This window comes from Onthophagus taurus, chromosome 6, assembly GCF_036711975.1.
Source record: "Onthophagus taurus isolate NC chromosome 6, IU_Otau_3.0, whole genome shotgun sequence".
Lineage (NCBI taxonomy): Eukaryota > Metazoa > Arthropoda > Insecta > Coleoptera > Scarabaeidae > Onthophagus > Onthophagus taurus.
In genome coordinates, this window is record NC_091971.1 from 16,817,189 (window position 1) to 16,840,700 (window position 23,512).

At 36.6% G+C, this 23,512-nt stretch overlaps 2 protein-coding genes across 6 annotated transcripts in view; both read right to left on the minus strand.

Moving 5' to 3' along the window:
• LOC111414051 (G-protein coupled receptor 158 smog) overlaps positions 1-23,512 on the minus strand; it is a 97,061-nt gene that overhangs the window by 41,884 nt on the left and 31,665 nt on the right. For 4 of the 5 annotated variants that reach the window (XM_023045215.2, XM_023045214.2, XM_023045213.2 and 1 more), the window contains exon 1: positions 14,155-14,383. The exons of the other annotated variant lie outside the window; for it this stretch is intronic. The gene's annotated coding sequence lies outside the window, so the exon portion shown is untranslated. Of the gene's footprint in view, positions 1-14,154; positions 14,384-23,512 lie in introns of those variants that run through there. 5 annotated transcript variants of the gene reach the window in all.
• LOC111414031 (RAB3 GTPase activating protein subunit 1) overlaps positions 15,090-23,512 on the minus strand; it is a 41,540-nt gene continuing 33,117 nt past the window's right edge. The window contains exon 2 of the mRNA XM_023045182.2: positions 15,090-20,927. Within this exon, the coding sequence (XP_022900950.2) occupies positions 19,637-20,927 (1,291 nt within the window). The 3' untranslated portion in view covers positions 15,090-19,636. The remainder of the gene's footprint in view (positions 20,928-23,512) is intronic.

The window sequence follows — 23,512 nt, forward strand, 5'->3', positions numbered from 1 at the left end:
ACTCGTTCGAGTAGCTTAGATAAGGATGAAAGGAGACTAATTGGGCGATAATTAGCTGGGTCCGTATTGATTTTATCTGGCTTTCTGAACATTAGGATTTGCGCTTTTTTCCATACTACCGGAAAGTAGCCAATTTCCAGACAGCGATTAAAAATTCCTGTGATGTTACTCGGTAGATTCGCCGGAAGGTGTTTTATTACTGTATTAGGTATCTGATCTACGCCTGTAGCTTTTTTAATGGCGAGGATTGCTATTTCTACCTTTAGTTCTTCTACTGAGATTCTGTCGGTCTCAGTATTTACTGAAGTTAGTAGATGGGATTCATTATATTGTTGGATTGTGGTAATGTGACGAATATTCTCATTATTGATATTCGGTCGAAAACATTGTTCCAGATATTCTGCAAAGGTGTTGGCTTTGTGTTCGTCCGAAAATTTTGGTGTTTCATTGACTAATAGGTCCGCGTTAGTTTCCTAATGGTCTTCCATAACTCCGGGTCACTTGCTTCAAAATGAGTTTTCTATAATTGTTGATTCTATAGGCATCTAGTTCCTGAGAAATTTTATGAGTTAGTCTATTCAGTGTAGTTTTATTTCTGGGTTACGCGTCTGTTGCCATCCTCGGCGAACCCTCCGTTTTTCCTTGATTACGTCTAAGATGCTTTTAGGGGGAAGGTTGTAATTGCTTGTAGGATTCCTTTTGAAGGGTTTCGTTGAAGAGACAGCTGCTTCCTTAATCTTTGAAGTCAGCGAGCGGATTTTGCGTCTAACTCGTTCGGAGTAGCTGATGTTGGTGTGTTAAATTCTTGATTATTCAGTGAGTCTCCAAACTCTGCCCAGTTGATGAACCCATTGGTCAAGTTAGGAATTTTAGGTCTGTATTTAGGTTGCTTTGCAAGGGTGATGATTACTGGCAAATGAAACGAGTTTAACTTGCTGATTACACACAGATTTAACTGTATGGTAAAATGTTTGGTTATTACTGTATCTAAAATATCCGGTTGATAATCGCTTCTATATGGAATGTAGGTAAAACCGATTAGGCAGTGCATTTGAAAACCGTCCTTGGTTGCTAGTAATTCCAGATTCAGTCCCGATGGATTGCCTGCTCTGCATCCCCAGAGTTTATTCTCGCTGTTAAAATCTCCTATAAGTATGGTAGATTCTCAACATTGAACTTATGTCAGTTTCTAGTCGTTTTTTGTTAAGTTGTTTGTATCCACATATGATATTAACTGGAGTTGAGTTGTTTGGATTACTGTTGCCGTTACTTCAATAGCGGTTGTTTTACAGCTAAGTTGATGGTGTTGAATTTGTCTTTTAATTATAATCGCCACCTTTCTAGCAGCTAAGGTGGGAGGCCTATCTGCTCTATATACATTATATCCTGCTATTCGGAAAGTCCCACTTGGAGCTAGGCGTGTTTCCGTGATACAAGCTACATCAATCTAATAGCGAGCCAAAAGCGCAATAAGAAGAGTTCGTTGTTTTTTTAATACCATTGGCGTTGAAATTCAGGATGGTTAGGTTGTGTATGTTTGTTAGATTAGTCGTGAATTAAATATGGGAGTAAATGGTTAATTACGAATGTTTTGATTTGTGGTATTAGGGAAACAAGGAAATCTTTAAGATAGAAGAGGATGGTAGATAGGAGAGATGCCTGTGATTCTGAGGATTGTTGTTGGTTAGGTTGATTCTCTACTTGAGTTAGAGCAGGCGTGCTTTTTACTGTCGATGCGTAGCTCCTGATATTAGTCTTTGTTTGAGGTATTCCTTGTGAGCTCTGGGTTCTTTGCGCAAGATGGACTGAAGTTGTTTGACGATGGTATTTGTTCTGATATTCGATGTAAATTTTACAGCCTCGATAGCTTGCTGTATGATCTTGGCCACAATTGGCACACTTTGGTGGATCAGCTTGAAGTTTTTTGCAATTAGTGTGGTTGTGATTTTCACCGCATTTGACGCACTTAGGGCTCATTGAGCTGTAATTTTTCGTATGTCCATATCGTTGACAGTTATGGCATTTGGGAATCTTTTGGGAATTCCTCCTGGCTTCGACTGTGATGATTGCGTTGGAAATTTCCTTGACTTGATAAATTTCTTTGGCGTTCTTTGTGGTTTCTAGGCTGCTGCGCATAAAGGAATGGGGTATTTCGACTTATTGAGCAATCTCGTGACTCTTATGACTGGTAGGTTTAGTTGATTCAAATCGGATTTGATTTCTTGATCGGATATTGATATCGGGACATTGTATAAGATCACAGAAAGAGGTTTACTGGAGGAATCTTGATAGGTATGGAACGGAATTTTGTTTTCTTTGTAGAATTTGGTGACCGCTCTATAATCATCAGCATGGGTTAGGTTTACTTTGGAATTTGAATTTTTATATGTTTGCTTTTATAATTATGCTTTGTATCAAATTATTCCTATCCCACGAATTTGAAAATGAATATTTTAGATATGTTTTAAAATTACATTGAGTTAATTGGCACAAAATGAAAAACAAGTTTGAATCTCGTGCTAACTCTGATTAAAACTGAATGTACATGGTGGAAAGCGCTTTCAGCAATTACCAACTGTTTTATTCATTAAAGTCAAAGTTTCGACCGGAACCAGTGTTCCTCTTGGTAATTAAAATCGTAAAAATTATTCGTTAAAATACTTAAATTTAGTAGAAACGAATGACGGAATTGTGGTCTTAATGATTATCGTCTTCGGGAACACATTTTATACCATCGGGAATGTTTGTAAATCCAGTGATTTATCAATGTCAAACCGTTCTCTATTTTTGGAAGAGGTTATCATCGATCGTTCGCATACGATGTCGGATTCTATTATGCAGGATTAGATCTTTTATTTTTGGAATCCGATGGCAATTGTTCGGGTTCGGTTGCATATTACGTTGTGGTCCAAACGATTCGAACATACGTCTTTAGCAAACGAGGTCAAATTACTAATGTCTCCGTTTTCTGTTTCTGGGGAGATCGTCTTTCTGCAATTTTCTATGCTTATTATCATTTTGTGAGATGTTAATACGGTTCGGCACGACTTTAAATGGTACATTAAAGTCCCCGTTCTTCCTTCTCTCGTTTTCATTTATTGTTTGCACGGTTTCGAAATGCTATGCAAATGTTCCAATTAAACTTACGGGGTGAAAATGTTTTTATTTAAGTTAATTTTAAAAATTGTGAACATTTCGAACAAAATTGCTAGTGACAGTTTCAATTTGTTAATAAAACGCTTTTATAAAGTGTTCCAAAAAATATTTTTTCTCTGTAAACTTGTAATGGGGTATTTTATCGATTCAATCAGTGTCAATAACATTTGATTAAAGCCTTTATTGTTACAGAGCATTTTGTCACCCTCCAAATCAGTTTTTAAATCCAAGCGAACTGGGAGCTATTTCAATTATTCAACCTTTATTTTCGTATTCAATTACGGTGATACTATTGTACTGTTGCAAGAGTACCATAAATTCCATCGAGTGGAGGGGAAAGCTCAGTTGTATCGATCATCTAGAATAATGCGACGTGCGATGGCAGCCGGTTGTTTGCTGAATTTTCGACAAACCAGGACATTCGTATTGATCCCTTAGGTACTTGTTAAGTATTCCACGTGAATCTTCGAAATATTTAAAAACTTTTCTATCATAAATGAGAGAATATTGAATTTTTAGTGCTAATTAAGTGGTTTTAGCCCCATTAATATTCTATCAGCGAGGAAACAGGATAGGTATTAAATCGACAAACACCGTGTCATCGATTTTTTTTAGTGGTATTATGCAGGGTTTCACAACATAACTACTTCTCAGTAATCCTCTAAAAAATTCATCGTGATAATCTAAAATTCGCAACTTCCTGTGGCGCTGTCGTCACCAATTTAAGTTCGGATAGCCCGCTGTAACGAATAGGAGGGAAAACCTTTAATGTTGGGGCACGAACTTTGCCTCGATCCTTCGATCCCCGGAAAATTAGCGTAGGTGTCTTAAAGGGTACCCCATCCCTCCATTAAAGTTTTAACGAAAGAAACACGCCTTTCAACCCGATAATTAATTTTACATCATTGTCAACTTTTCCACGAAAACGACTTTTAATTAACTTTACCCCTTTCGGGTTTATTGTAAAGGTGGCTGTTCGAATTCAGTGGTGTGTCAATAACTGCACCTAACACACGTGTACGAACCGGTAGTTTAACGAAAAGTTTCCAAATCACCTGGCAAAGTGGAAAGTTTCAACATACCAAGCCAATTAGTAGCTTGGATATAGTTTACCTGAGCTTTATCGACTGTTACTATTTGTAGAACATTTATAAAATACAGTAAAACCTCGATATAACGGATTAATTTTAATGTATACAGATTCGGACAGCTCTTCACATGAAAGAAATAGATTGTACGAATCGTATTATAGAAAAAATATTATACATGCAGCAATTCATTGTATTGTATTCATTATATTTATTGTACTAAATACAATCTCGTCTCACTGTCACTTTTCGTAGTAAAGTATTATACCTTATAGTATATTTTTAGTGTATAGTACAATCCATTTCTCTCAGTATGAGTATCAACTCAAACTAGAACTAACGCTAGCATTAGAACTAACATTAGACCTGAAACTAGAAACATTCGGGGTTAGCCATGCATAGGCTAGTTAGCCATGCAGAGGCTTTTAAGTCTCTAACTTAAGTCTAGTTAAGTCTCTTAACTGATATACTCTATTTTTGCAATTGACGATTACACATATCAAATTGTGCATATCGCTTGAGCCACGATCAATTTTCTTAACTGACAATAGCACACAGCACTAATTGTTAACGGTGGTAATTTTTTAATGGCGCTTGTTAGCATTTTTTTGGCTGCTCTTTTTTGCCCTGAATGGCATTCGTCTCTGTTGGTGAGAATTCTTTTCTTTTGTGCAATCAATACATTACTACTTCTCGGGACTCGTTTATTTTATCTTGCAAGTTCCGAAAAAGGCATTACTTCAAAGTTTGTAGTTTCCATTACTTCTATTGCAGTATTTTCAGTATTGGCTTGTATCTCCATAACAACTGGTATTTCCTGTTGTTGTTTGTGCAACTGTTCATTTTATTCTTCTGCTATATCGTCATTGAACTCAGCAACACGTAAATCACTTGTATCTTCAAGTTTCCTTTCCCCCGCTTTTGACAGTATTTCCATAAACCAATCTTTGGGTTGGTTCCAAATAATACCCTGTATGGACTACTATCAATAATTCTATGATGGAAGCAGTTTTTGTCAACGTGAACGAAGTAGCAGCCAATTGACCAACTGGTGGAATTATTATCAAGCATCCAGGCCTTCAACATATTCTCCACATCCTGATTGTATCGATTAATACTGCCCTGTGACTGTGGATGTTGTTGTGGCCCATGAATAATTTTCAGATCAGGTCGTTGACACATCAGCACGACTATTACACTCAAAAAGGCGATAGCGTTTCTTATTTTCAAGATAGGTAACCTTTAGGGTATAGGCGCACTCCAGTGTGGCACAACGACAAGCATTCTTTATTTATGTAAGTACGTTGTGAAAATTATTTATACAAGAAAAATAAAACTACAATAGTTAGATTGAAACTGTGCCTTTTTTAGGTGAAAGAAAATGAAATGTAAAAAAAAATGTTCTACCTTACCAAACAGAAAGATATCATGGAAGTACTGCGCATAATGTTTAAATCACATTCTGAAGGGCTTCATTCTGACAACAAGATTGTGTAATTCCAGCTTTTAAAACCGCAGATTCAGATTCTGAGCAAGCTATTCTGTTAGCATATCTAGTAAACCATGATTCATCCAAGGTAAAATTGTAAAGGCTGCAAAAAAGTAGCAAGGTAAAAATAAATTGAAGTGAAATGGCAAAAGAGGACGTCTCACCGTATCCCTAAAAGAAATCTTATAGCACAGCTACCCGGAAACAAAAAAGAAGCGAAACAAGTAAAGTCCATAGCTTGCAGTTATGTTTTAGAAAAGGAAATTTGCATTTGATTGTCGAATATACTAACAAGGAAATTGAAGTTCACCGACCTAATTAAAACAATAATTCAGTAGAATAAAATCGTAGTGCGCCTGCATCCAAATACAATAAACCTTCATACGCACAAAATACTGATTCTGATTGAAATTCCGGTACTTATAGAATTGTTATATTATGCTGGAGTTATGAAAATGAGAGGTGCCTTTACTACAGAACTTTTTGACCCCTATACTGGAATAACAATAATCCGAGCAGTCATTGCAGATTTGTAATCAATTGTATCAGATTTGATGACAAAGATACTCGAGTGCAGGCAAAATTGAATGAAAAATTGGCCCCTGTTCGGGAAATATTTGAACGTTCCATGAACAAAATGAAACGTACCTTCAGAATACGCACTATAGATGAGCAAATGGTTGGGTTCAGAAGTCGATGCCCTTTCAAAAGCTGTGCTCGTTGCTGAAGTTTGTACAAAGGGATTTACGCCACGAAATACCCCAGTGGCTTAGTATTAATGCATAAACTTAACTATGGACAATTGGACCTTTTAGAAAAAAAAATTACAGATTCAATATAAGATTCCTCCATTATTCCTAAATATCACTTTCTATCATGCTGCCCCCCAAACATCAAAAAGAAGTGTGTGATAGTGTGATTATGCTGTCAACAATGCATCAAATTCCGTAGTACCTTCGGAGATCATTCAATTTTATAATAGTACTAAAGCGGGTTTTGACACGCTAGACCAGCTATGTCATTCATATTCATGTGGGAGGAAATCTCGTTGTTGGCTTCTCTGCTTATTTTATAACTTACAAAACATAACTAACTACAACTCTATGGCCTTAGACATGATTAAACTACAGTTGTTAAGACGTTTGGAAAAGCCAACCTTAAGAAGAGAACTCCGTGAAACCATCAGCAATATTTTAATTGAAAAAAGCAATACAAGGTAGAGTAGAATCCTTATCAGGACGACGTACTTTCTGCCCTAGAGCTCGGCACCAAACATCCAGGGTTAAATGTGCCAGGTGTACATTTTGTTGTAACCGATGTTTCTTTTGAATAACTTAGCAATCAGCTTGCAAATCGCAATGTTTGTTGGCACGTTGGAAACGTCATTTCAGTACAATTTTAACCATGGTTTGCTACACACCTCAAGAACGTCCAAAAAGTTTTGCTGTTACGCTTGCTCAACGCGCGTACAGAGCTCACAGCCAACACAATTCGAAGTTTGGTGGCGAAATTCAATGTCAGTAGTTCTTAGGCAACATCGAAACCAAAAAAAGTTACTGCCGTAAGTGACGATATTCAAGATTGTCATCGGGGGGGGTGAAGGTAGGTAGTATCTAAAAATCGGCAATTCCTACGTCACATTCGTGCCATGCATGCCTAAATGCCAATCCTCCCACGATTAGGTTTGACAACACCGTAATTTTCAAATATCACACGTTTCCGCGTTTACTGGTAATTTACCCCCTGTATTGCCATGTCTAATCTCTCCGTATTATCCTTGTCTAGAAACAAGTGAATATACTTCCTGCCAAAACTCGTATTTTACCAATAATCCAAACAACTTCAAATTTCATATATTCCCTAAAGATACTGCACCGTGTGTATGCTGGAAATTTTTATGTATTTTTAGGTTATTTTTGTTATATACTATCAATAAAAAAGCAGTTCACTTCTAAATTTGTGTTTTATTTCTTATTTTTTAAATGAAAAAAAGTAAATAACAAAGTTGACCAGTTCAAATTTCGAGCCTAGTTATGCCATGCAAAAGTGGGGATAAAATGTGTTGCTGTGATTTTAACATGTAGTTGGCACTTCTATATATCTGTTCTGTGAGCGCCATCAAGTTTCCGTTCGGCGCCACGCTCAGTAGTTTGGCCACTCTACGATGTAGCCAAATTTAAAGTTGGATTTGCACGTATTCCCTTACAAAATATAAATGACTCAACATTTATTGCCAGTGGATAAGCCGTGACGCGTTCAATACGGTAGAACCATGTACGATATCCTTGCTGGTGAGCCTGATTTTTGGAACGATGTGATCATTACTGACGAAGTACATTTCACACTTTTTGGAACCGTTAATGCGCAAAAGATTCTTCAACGGCACGACGGTGACGGTCAATGGTGAGCGATATTGGACCATGTTACGCGATTTTTTTGGAAACTGAACTCGAAGAAAATGACATATTGGTTCCAGCAAGATAGTGTAAGATGCTATACTGCTCGATAAACAATGGATTTGTTGCGTATCATGTTTTCAAATCGATTGATATCGAAAAGTGGCGATTACTGGTTGCCGCGTTCGCCAAATTTGACAGCTGGGGGAGGTCACCTACCAGACATCATTTTCAGAAAGTGACTAAACATATTGTACAAGTCCAAATTTCAATAAAATAATCGCATCCAAACAAAATATTGATTTGTTTTCAAGTTATTCAAAAAAAACTTCGTTTACAACCAAATTGTACACCTTGTATAAAATTAATTTGTTGGGACCATCAAGCGAAAGTGTGTGCTTCATGTTTAGTAATGCGACTTATAGTCGTTGGGCACTTTTCTAGTTTACTTATGTATGATTTAAGTATTTTTTTATATTATTTTGAAACAAAACACTAAAAAGTTTTACTTCTAGATCTAAATGTAGTAGGAACATCATCGTGTTGCTAATTCATATTATCGTAATCGATATTTCCAAATGAATGTCTTTGATTAGATTTAGATTTTTTACTTTTTTCCTAAAGTATGAGATCCTTGTATTATTATTGGTTTAGGTGCGGGGCTTTCTAAAGTTTGGCTATTCATTCCTTCTCCTTTATGGCCGATAAAATACTCAAAATACTCGGGTGATTGGGTTGAGTTGGAAAAATTTTTCAAATCTTTAGAAGATACTTGGAGACCAACAAGAAGTATTCCAGAAATTCTTGAAAACACTCCGAAAATCTTGATATTCCATCCCAAGACTCCTTATAAATGCGGATGAATTTGAAATATTCTGGCACATATTTCAGATTCCAACCCAAACAACCCTAAGAAATTCCCGACAACCTTTGGTAATAGTAAAAATCCTTAGGAATGACTTGGAATCCTATTTGGATATGTTCTAGAAGCTCTTCAAAATACTAGGATGATTGGGTGGAGTTGGGTTGGAAATTTTATACAAATCATTAGAAGATACTTGGAGTATAGATGGAGCGTTCAACAACGCAATACCACAATCTCTTGAAAGAGCTGCTCTTGACAGGGGAGTGGAAGCAACTATAGCGGGTTGGATCCGCAATATGCTAGATAGTAGAATAGTTTCTACTTCACTCCACGGTGATACGATACGCTTCAGGCCGGGAGGTGGCTGCCCGCAGGGAGGGGTGTTATCTCCCCTGCTTTGGTCCCTCCTAGTTGACGATCTGATTGCGATAGTCGAAGCCGTTGGTGTGGAAATACAAGCTTATGCTGATGACATTGTCGTTATGGTCAAAGGAACCTGTTTGCCGAGGATATCTAAAGTCCTCCAGGTGACCCTAGATACCATTTGCGCTTGGTGTAAGGGAGAGAACCTCTCAATAAACCCGCAAAAGACAATTGTTGTGCCCTTCACCAGGAAGCGAAAGTTGGATGGACTAATCCGCCCAACTATCCAAGGTGAAGAAATTCCTTTTCCAAGGAAGTCAAATATCTAGGAGTTATCCTAGACAAAACCCTGTCATGGAATGGACATTTGCAGGGAGTTTTGCACAAAGCTAGACTATCCTTGTGGACTTGTCGCAGTCTTTGTGGAAAAAATTGGGGTCTTACACCTGAAAGACTGTACTGGCTCTATGTGACCGTGGTTAGACCTATGATCACATACGGAGCAGCAGCCTGGTATAGGAAAGTCCGACAGACTTCAGTTATCAGTAAATTTTCACGAATTCAACGAGTAGCTGGATTGGCAATCTCTGGTGCGATAGGCACAACGCCAACTCTAGCAATGAAGGTTCTGCTTGGCCTATCTCCTCTGCATTTGCATATAGAGAAAGTGGCTAGAACAACCATTTACAGATTTAAGCAATATGCTCAAAACTGTTCCGACATGTCCTACCAATGGGCTGCGGAAGACATTATAAGCACTGATACTGTGCTATCAATGCCGTCAGATTTGGCGGTATCACTATCAGTGATTAATGCTCGATACCAGATTGTACTGCCTGAGCGGCAGTCCTGGATCGAAAATGAAAATTCTCTGGTTCGGGCAGACATTTGCTTGTACACAGATGGATCAAAAACGCCTGAAGGGGTAGGAGCAGGAGTATACTGCCAGACACCTCGAATTAAGCAAGCCTACAGCCTGGGTACGTACTGTACTGTATTCCAGGCGGAAGTATTTGCTATTGACATGGGTACTAAAATCCTTCTTGAAAGAGGGGTGAAGAACATGACAGTACGAATTTTCTCAGACAGTCAAGCCGCTCTCCAGGCGCTGCAAGCCGTGAAAACGGTGTCGGCTCTGGTTAATGATTGTAAGAGAACATTAAACACACTGAGTTGTCATAACAGAGTCTCTCTGATCTGGGTCCCGGGTCACTCTAGGGTTGCTGGCAATGAAGCGGCAGATCAGCTACCACGAGATGGCAGCGCTGAAGCGTTTGTGGGACCGGAACCAGCAGTTGGTGTATCATTTGCGATGGCCAAATATAGGATTGGACTGTGGGCTGAAGAGAGACTTCGCCTACTGTGGACCAGTTCTCCTGGAATGAGACATGCTAAGGTGTTTATTAACATCGCCACTGTCAAACCCGGGAATATTTTAGGACTTGCCCGTAGTAGCATAAAAGTTCTAATGGGTGTTTTTACTGGGCACTGCCGATTAAAAGCACACCTCAACTTGTTGGGTTTAGCCGACGATGTTGAATGCCGACTATGTGCGGAGGAAGCAGAGACGGTTGAGCATGTTTTATGCCACTGCCCTGCCGTTAACCGTATCACATTCTCGATTTTTGGGTCGCAGTTTATCTCCTCAAAAGATCTGAATGACCTTTCGCCGAGCAAGGTATTAATGTTCGTTAAGAGCATTGGACTGCACGGTGAAATTTGATAACGATATCTATCGGGGTACAATAGATCCTTAGGGTCGCGGTGCAAGGTTGGTTGGTCCGCCTACCCTATATGTATTCTATGTAATGTAATGTAAGATACTTGGAGACCAACAAGAAGCATTCCAGGAATTCTTGAAAACACTCCGAAAATCGTGATGTTCCATCCCTAGACTCCTTATAACTGCGGATGAATTTGAAATATTCGGGCACATATTTTAGATTCCAACTCAAACAACCCTAAGAAATTCCCGACAACCTTTGGTAATGGTAAAAATCCTTAGGAATGACTTTGAATCCTATTTGGATATGTTCTAGAAGTTCTTCAAAATACTAGGGTGATTGGGTGGAGTTGGGTCGGAAATTTTATACAAATCATTAGAAGATACTTGAAGACCAACAAGAAGCATTCCAGGAATTCTTGATAACACTCTGAAAATCGTGATATTCCATGCCAAGACTCCTTATAACTGCGGATGAATTTGAAATATTCTGGCATATATTTCAGATTCTAACCCTAAGAAATACCCAACAACCTTTGGTAATACTGAAAATTCTTAGGAATGGCTTGGAATCCTATTTGGATTTGTCCTAGAAACTCTTCAAAACACTCGGATGATTGGATTCGGTTGGATTGGACAAATTTTTCAAATCATTAGAAGATACTTGGAGACCAACAAGAAGAATTCCAGAAATTCTTGAAAACACTGCGCAAATCTCGATATTTCATAGCAAGACTCCTTATAAATGCGGATCAATTAAAAATCCTTAGGGATGACTTGGAATCCTATTTATTTATTATTAGACGCAGAAGGTACTTGAAGACCAATAAGAAGAATACTAGGAATTCTTGACAACACTCCGCAAATCTTGACATTCCATCCCAAGAATCCTTGGAAATGCTTGTAAATTCCTTACCAATTCTTAAAACTTCTAGAAAAAACGTTGCGACCTTTCAACTCCTTAAAAAGCTTAAAATATCTGTGTTGAATACATTTGAAAATTTTACGAGAATCTCCTTGAAAATCTTTCAGATACGTTAACCACTTGGAAGGAAATCTTCTGGACACCTTCTAATATTACATGGAAACTCTTCGAACTAAAGCAATGCTTGGAATCATTTTAAAATCTTTGAACAATTCTGAAAATGCGTGAATACTATAACAAATTCTCAGGAAGTGCTTCTAAAGTTACTGGAAATATTCTAGATAGATGGAAAAAAATAAACCAAATTCTATTAATACTTAATTATATTAAGGATTACATTGCAAACCTTTGAAAAGCTACAGCTATCAGAAACAAATTGCAGGAATCCTTATAAATCCAGGATAATCTGTGGATGTTTGTTGTAGAAACTCTTCATTTCATTCTAGAATTTCTTAAGAATTAGATAAACCTTAGGAATCATAGAACATTTTTCAAATCGGAAGAGTAAAGTCGGTAATGTTTGTGGGAAGAAAATAATGACATAATCTTTTGATTTGAAAATGATAAGTTTTTTCTTAGGCCAGCAAGAAAATATTTTAATGGTCTCTGTTATATCAAGGTTTTACGGTACTTATTTGCAATAAAATTGTAAATTTTAGTTTCAATGAAAATGTAATTATAATTTCATATTGAAAAATCACGTAGATCTGTAACCGAAGCTTGACGCTAATTACATCAAACAACGGCGTGTTTCTGTCGAGCTTCGGTGCGGAATCCCTCGGGATTGTTCCTCGAGGGCGCGTTCCAAGCGAACAATAACTCGATAGCCGAGACGGTCTTGACTGTGGATATGTGTCAAGAAGTTACCGCCGTGCTTCGTCTCAGATGCTCGCGTTTAGGTATTTATCCTTGTTTATAGTTTCTATGCTGTCAAACGATCTTATTATACACTTTTCTTAAAAACAATATAACGTCACATCATCACTTTTTTTTTACTTACCATCAATAACGTTTCGTTTAACTCACAATACTGAAATGAAAACCATTAATATGCTATATGACGGTGTTTCCCAAATCTCGAGGATGCCCCACCGAATCGGACTAAAAATAGAACGCGCAAAATATGTCCAATCCAAACAATTTCGGGTAAACCTCGCGTTACCCATCCATCCCAGCCCTGTTTTATTTTCTTTGTTTTCTTTTTATACACTCATAGTGCAGATTGTTCGGAAGTAATTACTCGAAAGTGGATGTTTGTGTTAACGTAATTCCGAAAGCTGGCCAAACGCGGAGGCGTAAGAGTAAACGGGCTTGTAATAACGTTAGCGCTTCGCGTAAATATTATTAATGATCAAAGTGGCGCGACTCACTATCGTAAATATTGGTTTAATTATTCGGCCGAATATAATTTGAATCAATTGTATAATTTGTTGATTAACTCAATGAGATATAGACCCGGAAATTGTACCCTAAAGGGTCTAAAGCAGCCCGGGATAACAAAATTATCAGCATTGAGATTGAGTAGAGCACTCATTAACAATACACTCTCCCATTAACTCAATCAACCGTTAACTGCACTTAACACAAATCTCAAGTAATTGTCATGGATTAACTTGCACTTCTATTTGAATTGAGAATCGATGAGTTTGATTTGGTGGTAAGGAGCTAAATTTAAAGCCAATTAAAATGGAATAAGGATTCTCCATGATTTATTACTTAGAGGGGGCTTAAATATGTATAGCTTGTATGTTGTTATTTAGTAAATAAATTTGTTAATTATATAAAATTAACATACTTAGTGTGAGCATCAATTTATTTAAATGTGCTAACGTTACGATTCAATAACAAACCACACCATTAAAGCGCAAATAGGAGCTATTTGACAGTCATGTAATTACCGACTTTCCATTAGTGACATTATTCAAGAATTGCTGCCTGCTGTGGTTGATGTTGACAGTGCATAACGTGAACAAACGCGCGGTCAGCTATTTGAGATTTCAAATGAAGTGACCGCAGAATGATTGACTTCATTACCTTGTTGTTGGACCACTGCCATTTGTTAACACACTAGTTTGGATTTGCAATTTATAGAAACAAATTGGTTCTGTTCTCAATTTTTAAGTCTAAAATTAATAAAAAATATACTTACATCTTTCGAATTTTCGAAATAATTTATGTCACAAGACATCATCGTCAATCACTGATCACCATCGTCACTGAAACAATTTGTTGAGGATCGTTTATGTGAAGTGAATTAGATTTTTTTAATAGAATGAGATAAAGATCGCGCGTCAGTTGACGTTCGTGTCAAATAAGATATTTTGAGATAAAGTTGCAGAGGAAAGAGAGTGATGCGTCTTTGGTGGCGGCGCCTGGCAAACTGATGCATCGGGAACGATGACAGGATCATCTGGGAAAGCGACCAGCCCTCGCAGGAACGGCGCAGTGGCCTCCAGTAGATCGACCTGTTTCTCCATGGCAACCCCCGAAACTCCACGAAACATCAATTAGTTTCACGTGGTCCCCGATTGAAAATCGGGGGCATAGGACCACCTGAAACTTTCCCTGTTGCGTACACTTTTTTTTAAAACTACATAAAAACAATATAAAACTTAACACAATTACTTTCAATCATGAAAGTTTAAATTAACTTTTCGAATTCTATTCGGGTTAAATTTTAATTGCCTGGATAATAAGACGATCTGAAATAAAACTTGAAGCCGTAAATCCACTTAAAAACGAATCGCAATTTTCCAGCATTAATTATTTTATGATTGAAGAAAGACTTTCGAAACTCAATAATCCTCCGGCGAAAATGTTTAAATATCTTTTTTATAATTCTTAAATTCGCGAAGTATGCACTTTAACCGCAAAATTTTCGCAGAGAAAATTAGATCCGGAATGGTATTTTCAAATATTTAACATACCAAGGCGAAACAATTCACTCGGTTTAATGAAATGAATAAGCAAAACACAGCTGTATTCCTGGAAGTTTGAATTGTTAGATTACCACTGAACAAGTTCCATAAAGTAAACGAACCAAAAATAAAAACAAATAAAATCGGTACAAAAATAAGTCAGATGTTTAAATTAAAACTAAGTTTATTTTGTTAAAATAAAATACAATTCTATAGTAAAAACTCGATATAACGTATCTCGTTAGAACGGATATAACTAAAATAATTATTGAACTAAAACTAGAACTAACACTAGACCTAGAACTAGAAACATTCGGGTTTAGCCGCGTGTCTCTTAAGACGGCTAAACCTATATGTTTCTAGTTCTAGGACTAGTTTTAGTTTTAATGCTGCTGTTAATTCTAGTTTGAGTTGTTATTCAGCAGTAGATTATTGTATATTTTTCATTGAACTAAAACTAGAACTAACACTAGACCTAGAACTAGAAACATTCGGGTTTAGCCGCACGTCTCTTAAGACGGCTAAACCTGAATGTTTCTAGTTTTAGGTCTAGTGTTAGTTCTAATGCTGCTGTTAATTCTAATTTGAGTTGTTATTCAGCATTAGGTTATTGTATATTTTTCATTGAACTAAAACTAGACCTAGAATTAGAAACATTCGGGTTTAGCCGCACGTCTCTTAAAACGGCTAAACCTGAATGTTTCTAGTTTTAGGTCTAGTGTTAGTTCTAATGCTGCTGTTAATTCTAGTTTGAGTTGTTATTCAGCATTAGGTTATTGTATATTTTTCATTGAACTAAAACTAGAGCTAACACTAGACCTAAAACTAGAAACATTCTGGTTTAGCCGTCTTAAGAGACGTGCGGCTAAACCCGAATGTTTCTAGTTCTAGGTCTAGTGTTAGTTCTAATGCTAGTGTTAGTTGTTATTCAGTGCGTCTCTTAAGACGGTTAAACCTGAATGTTTCTAGTTCTAGGACTAGTATTAGTTTTAATACTGCTGTTAATTCTAGTTTGAGTTGTTATTCAGCATTAGATTATTGTATATTTTTCATTGAACTAAAACTAAAACTAACACTAGACCTAAAACTAGAAACATTCTGGTTTAGCCGTCTTAAGAGACGTGCGGCTAAACCCGAATGTTTCTAGTTCTAGGTCTAGTGTTAGTTCTAATGCTAGTGTTAATTGTTATTCAGTGCTAGTTGTATATACTTATTGTACTAACAGTAGAACTAATACTAGATCTAGAACTAGAAACATTCGGGTTTAGCCGTGTGTCTCTTAAGAGAGCTAAACGTGAATGTTTCCAATTCTAGGACTAGTGTTAGTTTTAACCCGTTTTTGCCCAGTGTTCCAATATTGGAACAGTAACAGTTTTACCCCACCACTTCCGCATTTTCGCGGTTTTTTGCATTCTGCAGGTCTCATCTTGTCCGTCATAGTCTCATACGTTATTGGGAAGTGTACTACATTGTTAGAATTCACCCGTTTGCAAATCTCACAGAGTTTACCGTGCTGGTGTTTATAGTGCAAAAATGGCTACAAAGAAGTAAGTATTTTTTTATAATTTTCTTTAAATAATTTCAAATTGTTTTTGTACTAAAACATACTATATTGTCTGTTGAATGTTTGCTATAAATGATGTTGCCAAATTTGCATGCATTTATTATGGTAATTTACCTTTATTTTGGAATGTTCCAATTTTAAAACACTGGGAGTGATTGGGTGCACTCTTTCTTTAGGTACTATTCTACCAAAGAGCTTATTGATTTGGTGGAAAGTTATGAGTTTTGGGAAGCAGACATTTATATTACTCCACCTAATGATGAAAGAGACTCTGAGGAAGATAGTGATGATGACGAACTTCCTTGAGATATAAATCATTTGAGTGGACGACAGTTACAAGCGCCTGCGACTGTAAATTTTAGACAATTCGAGCCGCACAATTTTAGCCGCACGTCTTTTAAGACGGCTAAACCTGAATGTTTCTAGTTTTAGGTCTAGTGTTACATCTAATGCTAGTGTTAGTTGTTATTCAGTGTTAGATTGTTGTATATACTTATTGTACTAACACTAGAAGTGTTAGTTCTAATGCTACTGTTAATTCTAGTTTGAGTTGTTATTCAGCATTAGATTATTTTATATTTTTCATTGAACTAAAACTAGACCTAGAACTAGAAACATTATAATATTAACAGTATAATTAGTGATGGGCAAATGTATTTACTCTCCTGGAAGGTAAATATTTGGTAGGGTATTTGCCCAAACTTAAAATACCCAGTTGCAAATTGAGTATTTATTTTCTCGGTCAAATTCAGAATAAGCACTCGGGGAAGCCCCTTCGTGTCCATGTCATGTCGCGCTGTTCGAATGCATGCGGTTGCATCGGCTCTTAATTCGGTTATTCCCCTAAATCTATAATCCTATATAATTCGGGTTTGGGACCTGTTTGATAATGAGCTTGGCAATCAAGTAACTTGCAAATATTGCGGAAAAAAGTACTTTGGCTATGTCAATAAACCAACAAACCATATATTTAACAAATGTTTTAAATTTCCTGCTATGGTAAAAAATAAAATTAAATCAAAACTTCCAAAAAGCACTGGAAATCAATTACAGACAATGATAATAGTACTGATAATGATACTGTGATTGTTGAACACGCCCAACATTCAAAGTCAAACTTCCTCTACTTTATTTCAAAAAAGAAGTGCGCGAGAAACGCAGGCAGTTTTGGATTCATACCTTGATAGAGAATTAAACAAAAAAGATATAGTAAGTACAAAAGGCCATATATGTGAGTGGTTCTCCCTTGTCAATAGTCAGACACCCTTTGTGGAACGAATTTTTTTAAACAACTGCGACCTACCTCTCTATTACTAAACAGAAAGCAAATTTCAACCACTTTTCTGGACAGAGAATACAACGATATGAAGAAGAAGATTAGCATGCTGTTAGAAGAAGCTCAAAATTTGCATTTACAGTGTGATGGCTGGAGCAATATGCGTAATGAAGGTGTTATCAATTTCGTTATTACAAAACCTGAGCCGTTCTCATGAATATGAACCAGCCCACAAATTTTTTGTAGTGATTGGTAATAACGCGGCCAATATGACAAAAGCGTGTAGGCTACTTAATGAAATATATCCTCACTTGGTACCTTTAAGATGTTTGGCACACACACTGCATCTTTTATGCAATGATATTTTAAGTTCTCCCTCAATCATACAGTGTATTATGTTCATGTTTTGTCTGCTTTACTATCCGAAATAAATAGCAGCAGGAATTGCAACATAAGCCTTAAATTACCTTGTAAGACTGGTCGGGGTAGCTATTTATTCAGCATTAAAAGTCTCCTTAGAAAAAAAAGTTGGTTTACAAACGTTAACTGTACACGAAACAGCTATCACTCTAACTAAGAAAATAAAATCTCTTTTGTTGTACGACGATCATTTTTGGCATAAACTTACGTGACATTTCAAATCCAATTTTGTCTTGGATTACAGTTCTTGAAGGAAATTTGCCTTTAATTCATAAGGTTGATAGTGCTCTTAAAGAAATTGAGTCTGGTGTCTTCAATAATTTTTTAAGTGATGATGAAGAATGTTCGAACTTGATTAAAAAAATTAAAGTTCGTAAAAAGTTTGCTACGGGCCCTATACACTTGGCTGCTACAATGTTAGATCCAACCTCAAAATGTTGCAATCTCTCTCACGAAGAAGAAATTAACGCTATGGAATTTATATACACTGTAGCCAAGCAAATGAAACTAGACGTTATGGCTGATTTTCAAAGTATAAGTCTAATGAAGGTTTGTGGAGTAGAGCTTTTGTACGGGAAAATACAATCTTGGTATCGATGAGGAATTATTGTTGTGGAAAGGACTCTGCAGCAGTACTACATTAAGCAAAATTGCTGTTCGTATTTTGCAACTGAAAGATCGTTCAGTACTTTTAGCTGGATACATAGCAAGAGACGCATCGTCTTGAAAGTGAAAGAGCAGGAAAGCTAACACATATTACGTACAATTGGAAATGAAACAACAAAATTTTTGGAGATTTGTGACTCTGATTCAGAATCTCATTCTGAATGAGAAGATCTGTAAATTTTGTGAATATTAAAATAAAGATCAATACCTAGATGTTATAGATGTCCACGTTTTCAGTGTTTTATTTTGTTAAGTTATTATTTTTTTATTATCTTTACTTGCTTAAGCAACAAAAACTCGAAATTATGACTTTCGAATAAACACCCGATTTTATTTACCCATTTTAGGTATATATCTGATAAATACCCAGGGTAAATACCACAAATATAAATACTGGGTAAATTCCCATCACTAAGTAGACGTAACACTAGACCTAGAACTAGAAACATTCAGGTTTAGCCGTCTTAAGAGACGCGCGGCTAAACCCGAAACTTTCTAGTTCTAGGTCTAGTGTTAGTTCTAGTTTTAATGATTTTTCAGCGTAAGATTGTAGAATATTTTTATTGAACTAAAAGTGGAACTAACACTAGACTTAGAGTTACTTCTAGTGTTAGTTCTAGTTTTATTCAATATTAGTTTATTGCACATTTTTCTTTGAACTAACACTAAACCTAGAACTAGAAAGATTTGGATTATAACCCACACTCCCTTTCCTATATTAATCCGTTATATCAAGATTTTTACCGTATTTCTTTTATTATTATAACACGATAGATTAAAAAAAAAATTAAAAAAATACAATATCTTCAGAAAAAGCTCCAGCTAACCTGAACTCGTTTCTGGAGAGGATCGCCCTTAAGAATTGAGGACTTTTGTTAGAATACACCGCCGGTCTTTGCGCGACGACCCTCAACACAAATTCCCTTTCAAAGGGCTGAGGAAAAGGAGAATTGGTCGAATGTGACCTCGTTTCGCCCTCATGATCCGCTACGATCATATTAACAACCTTCTGGGCATCCGAGAACATCCCCAACATGTTCTTTCCAATTCTCGAACTTTCTCTGTCCGCAATCTCGACTTCCCTTCCTTTAATTAAATTTTCGGCTAGCCCCCTTAAATCATTATCCTCGCCTCCGGATGGATTGAATTTGTAAAGCAACGAGTTTATCTGTGAAACGCTAAGCTCTAACGCCGCCATCTCTTGAATGAGAACTTCGCATCGTCGTTTCGAAACTTTTCCGTCGCGTGAAAGTCGTTCGCCCGTTTTTATAACTTGTTTGAGTTCGCCGGTAGAATCCTGCAGGTGGATTTGTTGGTATTCTTCTGTTAATCGGTAGATGGCGGTGTGAGAAAGAACCGGAAGAAGAAGGTCGATTATTTGAGATACGTTTCGAGAATGTAAGAAGTGAAGTACCTTTTCGGCTTCTCTGGTGTCGTCGAATAAACGTTTTTGTCTATGAGCCGGAACCGGTTTGGAATTGTTCCAAATTTCCACCCAAGTATTATCCGAAATTAGCATTCTTGAACTTAAATGTCCTTTTTTCTGGCCCCATTCATCTAAACCGTCTTCTTCGATCCAATCCCTTGGTGAGTACCATCGAATAAAATCTTCTAAGATCGAATTTGGATTAGCCGCTTTAAATGATTCCATGTCGCTTAATAAAGAGGCGCTCATTAATTTTGCTCTTAATTCGGATCCTTGGGCATCCGAACCAAGTTTTAACAAAACATCTGTGTCTTCTTCAAGTTGATCTTCCGTTTTTGGAACCGGTTCCTGAGTAATTGGGATGTACAAAGGTTCCCCGGTTTTAATCAATTTAAGATCTTCAAATTTTCCCAGACGACCAACTGGCTGATTCCAAGAAGAATAACTGTGCTTCTTTTTTACAGGTTCATCATCAATATTACACTCGAAAAATTCTTCATCATCCGTCGATGAAGAAGCTTCCTCCCTGGCAGATTCAAATAATTTACTCGCTTCCGATTCTCGGGCTGATTTCCTTTCAATACAACAATTTAACATTTGAAGTTTTTGATGTAAGAGGTTTGTTCTGGGGTCGGGGAACCCTGGCGATAATCTGAAACGAAATCGACATGTTTTAAGGACACAATGTATCAGATAATATCGGATAATTATTCTTTTGTTCTTAATGGAGATTCAATACCGATTTGGTGTCATTACCGAATGAACGAAACCAGAAAATCGATCTAATGATAGAGTTGAGCAAGTGTGACTGACTGAACTTGATCTCGTGTCGACCGTGTGTTACATGTTACATGGAGAATGGATATTCGAGTCAAGGTGAAACTATTCTAGGAATCAATAAAAAATGTTGGAAATTGAATTAACCAAGTTAACTTTTGTATTTTAAAAAAATTTGAATCTTATTTTTTGAGATTTCTTATTACGCGGTGTTACAAGAACTTGAATCCACTTGTATACTTAAACAAGGCGTGTCTTTGCACGCATTCCTTGGTCCACTTACCGCCGCATACTTTTTTTTTCAAACGAGATTTACATTCGTAATAAGCTATAACCATCACCGATTCCTTTCTTTTAATGCCGACGGTGAAATTATTTATAAAAAAAAATAATTGTATATATGTGTACCTTTATGTTATTAACAAATAAAAGTAATGTTTTTGTGAATCATCCAAAGATTGATTATAATCAATCATAAAAATAGGTAGCAATTTGCACTTGTGTGACGACAGCAGCAAACTTTTATCCTTGTTTTTTCACTTACTTTATAAGCCGATATCTTCGTTGTCTTTAGAGATAGCGGAATACTAAGTACACCACTCGAAAGACCCTTTGAGCTATCTAAATCTGGGATTTGCCTGGTCAATATCCAACACATAGAAACTGTATTTAAGTGTTTACGTCATAACTTTCTTATATGATACTGATAAAACTGTAATACCATATAGAATCGATGAGAAATTTTCTGTTCTATACGACAGGATATGATATTAATTGATTAGTTAATTGCACCAGTAATTTCCCCCCTAAAATATAAGAAAATCGGGAATAATTGCTGTATTTAAATGTTTAGGATGTCAAAACATTCTTATACGATACACACAAAACTCCAAGATCATATAAAATCAATAAAAAAATTTCTTCTCCATACGGTGGGATATAACAATAGTAGATAGCATGGTTGCACAAGCATTTCCCCCCAAAAACTGCATAAACTACGTATAATTGTCGCATATAAACGTTTACGACGTCATAACTTTCTTATATGATACAGCCAAATCTTTGAGACCATATAGAATCTATAGCAAAATTCCCGGTCTATACAGTAATATATAACTTTAATTGATCACAAAGTTGCACAAACATATTCCCCTCAAAAACTGCACAAACCGTATGTACACGTTTACGGCGTCATAACTTTCTTATATGATACGGACAAAACTCCGTGGCCATATAGACTCCATAGGAAATTTTTCATGGTTGCACAAGCATTTTCCCTCCAAAAACTGTAAAAACCACGTATAATTACCGATTGAAATGTCTATGGCATCATAACTTTCTTATATGATACGGACAAAACTCCGAGACCATATAGAACGTATAGGAAATTTTCCGCTCTATGCGGTGATATATAACTTTAGTAGATCGTATGGTTGCATGTGCATTTTCCCCTCAATAATTGCAAACAGCGCGTATAATTACCTTATGTAAATGTTTATGGCGACATAACTTTTTTATATGATACGGACAAAACTCCGTGACCATATAGAATATATACAAAATTTTCTATTCTATACAGTTTTATACAACTTCAGTATAGACCGCATGGTTGCACAAGCATTTTCCCACCAAAACCTGTAAAAACCACGTATAATTACCGATTCTTCATAACTTTCTTATATGATACAGACAAAGTTCCATATAGAATCTGTAGAAAATTTTGCGCTCTATGCTTTGGTATATAACTTTAGTAGATCGCATGGTTGCACAAGCATTTCCCCCCAAAAACTGTAAAAACCACGTATAATTACCGATTGAAATGTCCAAACTGCACAAACCGCATGTACACGTTTACGGCGTCATAACTTTCTTATATGATACTGACAAAACTCCGAGACCATATAAAATCCATAACAAATTTTCCGCTCTATACAACAAGCATGTTGAACAAGCATATCAACTCGGAGCCTGCAATATGCGAAGAAGCTGTATGGTAAATCCACGGCTTCATAAGGTTTAGGAGTTTGGCGTGCTTCTCTGGTTACAGAAAGGTAGTCGCTGGGTATTTCACGATTTTTTCATTTTCGTTCTATAGCCGCACTCCATAAAGGTGTGTCCACTTTTGAAAAATGGTCACTTGGTGCTTCATAGAACAGTTAAGAAGTGCATTAGCGATCCATCCGAGTAATTATAATTGATACATTGTGTTGGAATACATTTTTTCTCCAGATAATCAAGTAGACAGAAACAAAAGTTGAAGGTTTTAGCTCATTGTTTTGATCTTCTGAAAACCAATAACAGGTAACGTTATGGGTTTTAGGTCATAAACTGTATAATTGTGAGTACATAGTTTTGTTTTCTAATAAAAAGCACCAGCTTCTAAATACCGGGCTAATTTTACAGCCTGTAGATCACACAAAGCGATACATAACACCTTTCATAGCAATGTTTTTGTCAAGT